A 9,880-nucleotide genomic window follows, 5' to 3' on the forward strand; every position below is an offset into this window, starting at 1 on the left:
ACTCATGGAAGAGGTTTCATCATGCATGGAAGCGGTATATCTACGGTATTGCCAGACGGACGACAGAGGGCGGTAATACAACACAACTGCAGAGAAATGCGATAAGAAGTAGCAGAAGAAGAAGCTCCAGTATGTAACAACAACAAGCCAAACGCACACAGGTGACCTGATTTTCTGTAGGGTTTAAAGTTGTAGGTCATGTAACGTTAACTTGCATTCACAAATGTAATACACAGGCTGGTTTCATTCAGTTTTCAATGTTCAGTGTGTTGAAGTAAAATGTCTTGTTCTGAATTATTTTGCCAACCTCTTAAGTCGTAATGGTAGGGTACCAGCTAGCAGTGAATCTTCTTGATTAGCCTACAACTTAACCTCAAGTTTACATAGCTAGCTTAGCTAACAGTTATCGATGTGAATGACCAACGTGCATTCTCGCCCCTGGCACGTCAAATGAATATACACCTGAAAAAAGGCATGTATTGTGATTTGTGACTGTAAGTTATTATCTAGTGAGCTTAGCTTCGCTTTGTTACAATGTACTGCCAGCATTATTAATGTGGTAAAAATAAGGAAATTCGTCATTATCAAGGGAAAAGTGAAAAACATTGAGGTACTCTAAATCAATAACTTTATTGCTGCCAATTTGGTTTGCAGACAGATGCTATCAAGACACAGTTAACATAAAACCAAAGCAAACATAAAAAAGGATACAATGTCTGAATCCACAAGCAAACCCAATTAACCCAGATTCCATAAAATCAAAAGGCTGTAAAATTCTCAAGTCAATGGGAGTGAAACAGGCCTACTGCAAAACACACAAGGGATGATTTAGTCATTTTAGTGTAATCAGCTGCAACCCAAAAGCGTCCACCACATCTCACATTCTTAAACTCCCTGAACAATAGATATTCAGAGCTGTAACCAACGTAGCCCTATTCATTTCCTTGCTTCATTGCCAACATGATGTAGTCTTTTTTTAAGCTTATTTGTACTACTTGTAGCCTATTCAAATACATCATTGATTCCTGACAAAAAGATTTACTTTGTTATTTCTGTAATACATCTCCTACCTGACAGACAAGGTAACCTTTCTTTCAAAGATCATTTAATAACTTGTTGGCTTTTTTAAAAACTTTTTCAATAATGTTTTCTTTTCTAATCCACAGGAGTGTACCAGAAATGAGTTGTACTTTCCACCTCCTGGTTTCCCGCGGTGACTTCTACCATGGCCGGTTTCTGCTCTTGTCTCGACAGTCCCTGTTGCCCAGAGCGCTCAGCTCCAAGTCCCAGATCAGCCGCAGCCTGCAAGAGAGCTACAGGCTTCTGCAACTGCCTGACGAGGGACACAACAGTCCTGGTCAGGTGAAAGAGGCCTACTTGCGCCTCGCCAAGCTCTACCACCCGGACTCTGGGGCTCCGACTGCAGATGCAGTGTTGTTTGCTCGGGTTGAGGAGGCCTATCGTGCTGTGCTGGCACATCAGAGCAAGTCCAAGCAACCTGATGAAGGGAAGGAAGCGGAAGATGAGGATAAGTCCAGAGGTACAGCATTTCCGCACAGACACTACCTCAGTTTCGAGGGTGTGGGTTCGGGCACGCCCAGCCAGCGTGAGCGTCAGTACCGGCAGATTCGTATCGACCGGGCATCCGAGCAGGTTTTGAACTACCGGCAGAGGGAGCACGAGAGGGCAGCCGCTGCAGAAGGGATGCTGGTGGAACGGGACGTACGTCAGCGCAGCCGAAAGATCAAGATCACCCACGCTGTGGAACGGCTTGTGGAGGACCTGATCCAGGAGTCCATGGCCCGAGGAGACTTCAGGAACCTGAGTGGTGCTGGAAAGCCCCTTAACAAGTTTGAGCACAATCCGTACGCTGATCCTATGACCCACAACCTTAACCGCATCCTCATAGACAATGGTTACCAGCCACCCTGGGTCGTCACCCAACGAGACATCCGAGAGACCACTGCACAGATCCGAAACAGGTTATTGGAGGGGAGGGCCAGGCTTGGCGACCCCATGACCCCCAAAGAGAACAGCCAATGGGAGCAACTGTGTGCATCTGTAGAGGAGGAGTTGGTGAAACTTAACAAGACAGTGGACAGTTACAACCTCATCGTACCGATGCTCAACATGCAAATGGTTCACTTCAGTTTGTCACGAGAGATTGACCGTGCTGTGAAGGGAGCCTGCCAACACAGACTGGACCAGCAGAGAGAGAGAGAAAAGGAGAGAGAGAGGAGGAAGGAAGAGAAAAAAAGAGCCAACGCTGTAACTATGCCTAAAAATACCAAACAAGGCCTGATGTATTGGATGAAGCATTGGCTCAGATTAAAACACTAGAACTCTGAATCTAAGAGAACAGAAAATTGATTTGATGATAAGTGTTTAATTAGTTTGCACTCAAACCAACCATTACAGTCCAAGGGGCAATTATTTCAGACAGACTTGTTCACCCGCTTTTTTTTTTAAACACTCTGAATCAAAGTCAGGGACAATGGTGCCGTGCATTTAACTCTGTGTTACTACTGTTATTGTCCAGATATGCAGGATTGTCATCAGGTTGTTAGTGGAAGAGCAGTGTTGAGCAATCATGGTTGCGTGACTGTAAAGTGTGAGAAACAGCACGTGTTGATAAAGAAGCTTACAACATGAGGCAATTTTATGATACAAAGTCAGGGGCCCTGTAGAAAGGAATTTTCTATGGGCCCCTCCCCGCATTCACAGCTATTCATTCTAGCATCTTTTTGGGCCCTTCTCACATGAGGGCCCTGGGTACTCAGTCCCCTTTCCCCCCCCAGTCCGACACCCCTGTACAAAGTGTTTCTGTGAAATTACTGATCTGAAAATACAAACCCAACACTGTGAGTTTTGTTTGCTGTGTGACATTAAAAGTGAAGGTAAGTAAAAAATCTTGCATTACAGAGCTTTACATTTTAGAATGTGGGAAATGTTTAAATAGGTGAATGTCTCATTCTAGTCTGGCAGCTGGTCCAGCGTTGCAGGGTTGCAGATGACGATGGGCTCTTTGCTGCTCGCTCCGTTACTTGCAGCTTCCCTGTGCAGAGCCTGAGCCACGGCCCTGGGCGGAGTAATCACCTTGGTCCAGTCGTGGGCAATGTACTGATGGTACGGATCATGAGAGCTCTCCAGCTTCTTGGAGCGAATGTAGCTGAGCATGATGCCGAATGTGAAGAAGCTGAACATGCCAACCACCAGGATGATATACATCATGCCCTGAGACTGAGCGTGGGCCCGGGCTCCAGTCTGCGCAGCCGGCTGGGTAGTGTAGTTCTGAGGTATCTGTGGAGACAGTATACTGGTGCTGTTGAGGCAGTGCTGCAGGAAGGAGAGCAGGAGCGACTGCAGCTCGGTTGTGTTGATGTGTGACATTGCTGACCTCTGCTGGACACTCAGCAAACTGCAACTGAGGAGGAAGAGGAGATGTAAGAAAAAGATTCATGTCAAAGTAAAGATCACCGTACTTTATTTCTGCATAAATTACACTGTATTTCACTATTGCATGAGGTTGCTTAATCCATAACTGAATTATTCCTGCTAACCTGCCTAAGCACCGAAAGAGGCAACAGACAAATAAGAAAAAGATGATTTCTGAGTTGCAGATCACTGCACTCACAAGTTGCTGAAAGATTTGACATGTTTTCCTTCGAAATAGACTTTGATAGAATGAGTGCATATTAAGACAACAGAAAAAAAAGATGGAGGGGCCAAGTGAGAAACATAATCAACTGTCTGACTATCTCAGAGTGTGAGAAAATGAACGACATCTCACATTGATTTTAAATAAAACCCATTTATCCAGAATGAATCAATGAATATTGAGTGACACTTTAGAATGTCGTAATTTGTTAACATTACACATTGGAAATATATTCTTTGACTCCTACCTAACAAACTTGAGCTTGAACACTGGGTACACATATTGTCAGAGTTAGTTCTGGTGTTAGGAGAGTTGAGGTGAGGTAATATACAGTATAGAAATGGATTCCAACAAATTATACATGCACATAACTATTCAAGCTTTGTTCAGTAGAAATAAAAACCTACCTTTTCAATGACCTGGAATCAGTTCCTGCCGTGGTTGGCATCAGTAAGTCAGGTATCTCCAGTAGAACTAGAAGCAGCTGGTCTCAAACTACACCTTGAATAGAAGCTACATCTCCACCCCCCCCTTGTGCTGGTCATTATGTGCCCTCCTCCATGCTCATGCTTTTACGCAGAAGAGATATGCCGCATGTTCATCTTGTCAACACGTTTAATGAAAGGAGGAGGTCACAGGGCAAGGTGAAAAGCTCAGTATAGTGAGGCAGTTGCGCAGCATGACTTCAACCACTGTCCTGTACGGTGCAATCAGCTAAAATGAACAGTTTAGTGTAGATGAGCATGTTTGGATTTAGGATGTCTTTAAATCAGACCTCATTTAGGAAAGTTGATCTGGTAAGATGCCATGTAAATCATCAGAGAAATATGTCAAAATTGGCTTTATTATATATTATTTTATGATTGCATGTGAAAAAGTCTACCAACAAGCAATCAGGGACAAACAAATACTAAGAATAACTTAACAGTAGATACACTTTCCATCACGATTTGTGGCTCAAGACTGGTGTTTGAACCCAGTTTGTAAAGAGTGTATGTTGGTTTTAATCAATAATTGTCTCCAATGTTCTGAATTTGCAGTAAGAGGAGAAGGAGGCGCCGGTGTCGGGCTGCAGCAGGAGAACAAAGCTGCTTTCAGACTGGAGGTAGTTTGGACCGTCTGCCACCCAGCTCCGACTAGATTGAGTTACAACACAATCACCTCCAAATGTCCTTTAACTCACTGTGTGTGTGTGTGTGTGTGTGTGTGTGTGTCTCCATACTTATTTCTTTAGTGGGATTGGCAGGCACACGCAAAGTCAAGAGATCAATGTTTTATTTTCTCCATTAAAAGTATATTTTTAAAAACACAAACAGAATTTGCACAGGAAACATCACAGGCAACATCCAGTAAACATATTCAGTTCTTCAACAGTGAATCGTTGTCAAAGTTAACACCAATTAAGTCATTTGTTTCAGAGGCAGCAAGGGCAGTGGACAAAAATGATTTACAAAAAACTTTTTTTTTTCAGATTAATTTACAAAATTGGACAGCCATAGAAAAGCACAAATACATTTAGATGAACTAAACGGTGTTTCTGCCTGTTGACACTGTTAAATAAAGACATCTTGCTTATGCTTAACACTGAGTGATATCAATATTATGATTCACTTGCACATTAAAATCTCAAGATACAAAGACACTTCTTAGATCCCCAGCAGGTCATATTAATGACATTGAATAATTCTCATTTGGTATTATTAAGACATTGGTTAAAATTCAGAACTAAGAGCAAATAATTTTTTTTAAATTATGGTAAAAACATGATTTTGTTTTTTTGGCATTTCAACTTCTGTTGTGTGGTTAAACGGGATGCAATAAAAATGAGTTGCTACAGAGGCCATGGGTTGCATTACACCCAGCATATTTACACTGTACACACTTCAGCCCAGTAAGACGCAGTTTGCCCAATGCAAATTCCCATCGACACTATAAGTCAATCATTTGATCAGTTTATCAATAGAAAATGAATCAATAGCCATTGAGATAGCTGTTTGATGTTTGGCTCTGGTAATTAAATTTTGTATAGACTAAAAATAAATATTCATTATTTAAAGAATGTTAATTTTATGATTAATACTTAAGTCATTCAATTCCATACATTGAAGGTTATTTATTTTCAAAAACCTTTTTAAAAAAAAGTCTTTTTTTCACAAATCCCCAAACTATCAAGTGTAAATATTTTAATAACGAGGGAAATCTGCCATCTGCACCATCCGCTTGTCTTTACAGTTGATCATACAGGTTGCGTGTACGACTGAGTGACCAAGGCATTCAAAAATCCACCTGTTTTCCAGTAGTTGTGTCTTTGTTAGCAAACCAACGGTACAGTAATGAAGCTCGACTCTTGCAGAGATCTTTTTACCTGGTGGATACAAAATGGAAAAAGCCAGTTAAAGAGGAAGACATTCTTTCGTACATGTCATATTACCACATTTTCCTAAATCAGATGTTGTGCAAGCCAGTAAATCTGTATAATGGTGAAAGATAAAATCTAACTCACCGGTAATGTTACTCTATCTGCACCCCGTCACAGTTGTCTTTTGATTCTAACAGCCTGGAAATATAAAAAGAAAGTGTTATTTAGATGTGAGAAACAGCATGGGGGGGGAAAAAAAACAAAAAAACCTTTTTTTCTGCTAAAGCAAATTGATTGTGGTTAAGACAATTTAAAAATAATAATTTGGTCCAACAATCATATACATATAGTATACTGTAAATAATGTATGGCATTATTTAAGACCCCTGACCCCAGTGTGCTGGTTAAAGGCTTAAAGATGAATCTGAAATGAATCACCTTAGTAAGTCATCACATAAAAGACAAGTGACTCACTGTGCCTGAGCCTTGAGAGCTTTACGGGCCTCCCGACCTTCATGCTCCTCCGAAATCTTCTTGTAACAGTAGACCAGAACCACAATGAGCCACAGCTGCAGAACCACAATCAGCACGTACATTACAATCTCTGAGATCACTGCTGTCAGCTCGCGATTGGCTGGGAAAGAGGAATCCAATATAGCATTACAAAGGAAGCATGTCCACCAGGTCAAAGACTGTGTCTTCTGTGCAGACCTTTACAAACATTTGACGGTGTAGCTGCTCTAAAGTCAAAAATCATCTCAACGGTTGAGATAAGCCTGAACACGCAGAGTCAAAGTGTTCCATCGCACAAGTTTACTGGCAGATAGTTCAGAAGGACTTCTACTAAAAATAGTATCTACTGTGCTTTGGGCCCATTGTTGCATGTTTCACAAATCCATTTGAACTTAGATGGTTTCATTAAAATAACTGTTCAAGGCCCAACAAGGTAAAATTATCCAATATTTCACAAAAAAAGCAAAGATGAAAGAAAAGTAGGAATGTAGTAGGACTTTCCTATTTACAACCCTCCCCCCTGCCTTACCTACAGCCACCACGTTAAGCTCGAACTCTTTCTCCACGGTGACGTGCTCGTCATACTTGGGCAGGAAGAGGGTGCGGAAGATTGTGCAGCGGTATGTCCCCGTGTCATTGAAGGTGACATTATTAATGTAAATGGCTCCTATCTGAATATCGCTGTTGTTTGATCCATGCCAGGCCAGACGCTCGCTGAAATCTTCATTGAGGATGCTAGCACTGGGGTGGTCATAGTGGAAAATCTGAGAGATGAAAACAAATGAGAATTTTATGAATATTCTTGAAAGTCAGGGAAGGACTGAAGAGCATGTAACATACGCTCTTTTAGAGTACCTGCTCTAAAGGGATACTCTATATACTATAACTTCTTTTTATATAGTAGGCTTCTGTAGTAGGCCCTGTTACAACCCCTCCCTTTTCTGCCTGCTGTTGGCTTCTCTGGTTTTCCTGGCTGAGCTGGCAGTATGGGAAGGGTCGTTAGTTAATTGGTGAACACCTGGGTAGGCCTCAACCAAGACTATTTGTACAAGTAATGTCTCATTGTTCTGTCTCTGCCTTCTCCTAGACCCCACATCTTCTGGTTTGGGTTTGTTTGATCTCCTTTGTTACAGATGTCTTTTATCCACACATCTTTCACTCACCCACACACCATTTACACTACTGATACCATTGATTCCACATATGTTATGATTCTTTTGTTAGTAGTTCATCTTGTTTCGTTAACAATTAACATTTAATTGGCACTTTAACCTGTCTGGTCTCCCCTCTTTGTCACATGCGTTGAGCCCGTTTGTGACAGGCCCTAATATACATTTATTCCTTAGTAGTTACAAAAGAGACAGTGTGTCACGGTTTCAGCAGCAGGACCCAAATGCAAGACTCTTTCAGGCAGATGTGCAGAACTAACACACTTTATTTTGACTCTACAACTTACAAACAAACAGGACTCACAGGAACAAACGGCGATGAACCGACAAGAGACAAAGGAACAGAGGGGTGTAGAAAAACACAGACCAATGAACAGAAATGGATTGGACAAGACGGTGACAAGCAACAGGTGAGAGCAGAAACGGAGGGAAACTAACAAGACAATTAGGAACAGGTGAGAGCAGAACTGGAGGGAAACTAACAAGACAGGAAGTGCAGACCAAATAAAGGGATGGGCGGAGACAAAGACACATGACAGACAGGTAACCACAGAACACAGCAACAAGCACAAATCACAACACAATACACAAAATGGCCACAAGAGTGGCACACCGGCAGTCAGTCACAGCCGGATCCTGACAGTGTTAGAAGTGTTCTTCTAAAACAGAAGAACTACAATATTTTGTTCACATGTAAATAAAAACATTGTTTAAGGTCTACTTGAGTTAAATGTAGAAGCTAATTTAAAAGAAATGTGTTATAGTGTGTGTGTGTGTATGTATATGTATGTGTGTGTGTATATATATATATATATATATATATATATATATATATATATATATATATATATATATATATATATATATATAAAAAATGTACAAGCTAATGTATTTAATGGCTGCCTCAAAAAATGTCCAGGTAACAGCTGTGCAGTTTTCATGGAGAGCTGACAAAATACAAGTACAAAAATGTATTAGTTAATGACTTCAGATTAAAACAAGGCCTACTAAAATGTACTTTCTTCTTCCATGACTTTGATAATACTTTATGGCACAGTTGCTTAAGGCACCTTCATAGTAGAAGAAAGACCCTTTTCAATCACAAACCCGAACTAGATTTAACCGTTCCATCAAAGACTTTTTGGAGGACTCACATTCCTGAACTCCTCCTCTCCCAGCGGTTTGAAGTGCCAGTCTACAGTGGCTCGGGCAGACACCTCCTCTCTTTTCTTACAGGAGATGCAGCCCAGCAGGAATCCTTCTCCTGCCACGGCTTCAGTCAGGGAGTCCACCTCCGCACAGCCGCCGTGACACTGAGACACTGCAGAGGGAGGGGAAGAAGACACAGAAGTAGAAAGAAACATTTTATAAAAAAAATTAAAAATAAAAAAAACAAAGATGCAAGAGGGGAGAGAGATAGGAAAGGAAGAACATGCAAGTGTATTATCATAGTGACAACTTTTCATTTACCATTTAGACTTTGTCTCACTTTACAGGAAACGTGTTCAAATTAGGAATAGCATCAGTAGCACCTTTCAACAACAAAGCAAAGTGCTAAACAAGACAAACAGGCATTCATAATAAAAAAACTGCAATATATTGTATAGTATATATAAATACTAGTTTTTAAATTATTAGTCACAATAATTAGGCATTTAAGAGAGAACTTTAAGTTTTCTGTAAGACAATAGTTCATGTCTCTAATAACCGCTTCCCCTTTTCTCTGATTAAATCTTCTATGATGTGTAAGTCTCCTATGATGAAACTAATGTGTCTGAGATTTTCATTTCATCTACAAATTTGTATTCAAGAACATGTGTATTAGTCTTATTTAGTGCTTTGGGAAAGGCATGGGCGGGGAAATATCTATTTGGAATGCATATGATTTAAATTAGTCCAATAAATAAAGCTTAAATCATGCTAACACATTGGGTGTTCAGAACCTTAGGTGTTTTTATAAAAATGCACTTTATAGTCTAGGTTATTAGTGGCCTCTCTTATGGTGATTACAACTTTTTATTACATTATATGCCAAAGCTCTGAGGATCCTGGAAAGAAACACTTTAAAATGTGCAGCTTCAACCACCAACATTAATAGTTTCTCATAAAGACAGGGACATAAATGATTTTGGACTTACCGAAAAGATTGACGACGACTAAAAGAGACAAGTGGCATATCAT

General features: G+C 40.7%; 3 protein-coding genes across 3 annotated transcripts; 1 reads left to right on the forward strand and 2 right to left on the reverse strand.

Moving 5' to 3' along the window:
* Window positions 1-39: 39 nt before the first annotated feature.
* dnajc28 (DnaJ (Hsp40) homolog, subfamily C, member 28) lies at window positions 40-2,790 on the forward strand. The gene is made up of 2 exons (XM_078252310.1): window positions 40-161; window positions 1,167-2,790. Exon 2 carries the CDS (start codon window positions 1,180-1,182, stop codon window positions 2,338-2,340), a length of 1,161 nt encoding a protein of 386 aa, XP_078108436.1. The 5' UTR covers window positions 40-161; window positions 1,167-1,179; the 3' UTR covers window positions 2,341-2,790.
* Window positions 2,791-2,910: 120 nt separating this feature from the next.
* Window positions 2,911-3,456, reverse strand: LOC144519293 (potassium voltage-gated channel subfamily E member 1-like). The gene has a single exon (XM_078252314.1). The coding sequence runs from the start codon at window positions 3,388-3,390 to the stop codon at window positions 2,974-2,976; it is 417 nt and encodes a 138-aa protein (XP_078108440.1). The 5' UTR covers window positions 3,391-3,456; the 3' UTR covers window positions 2,911-2,973.
* A 2,713-nt stretch (window positions 3,457-6,169) lies between these two features.
* Window positions 6,170-9,880, reverse strand: LOC144519292 (sodium channel regulatory subunit beta-1). Its single transcript, XM_078252312.1, has 5 exons — window positions 9,838-9,880; window positions 8,854-9,020; window positions 7,060-7,294; window positions 6,492-6,651; window positions 6,170-6,215 (listed from the first exon to the last, which is right to left on the reverse strand). Exons 1-5 carry the CDS (start codon window positions 9,878-9,880, stop codon window positions 6,170-6,172), a joined length of 651 nt encoding a protein of 216 aa, XP_078108438.1.

The sequence above is a fragment of the Sander vitreus genome, chromosome 6, assembly GCF_031162955.1.
Source record: "Sander vitreus isolate 19-12246 chromosome 6, sanVit1, whole genome shotgun sequence".
NCBI classification, from domain to species: Eukaryota; Metazoa; Chordata; class Actinopteri; order Perciformes; family Percidae; genus Sander; species Sander vitreus.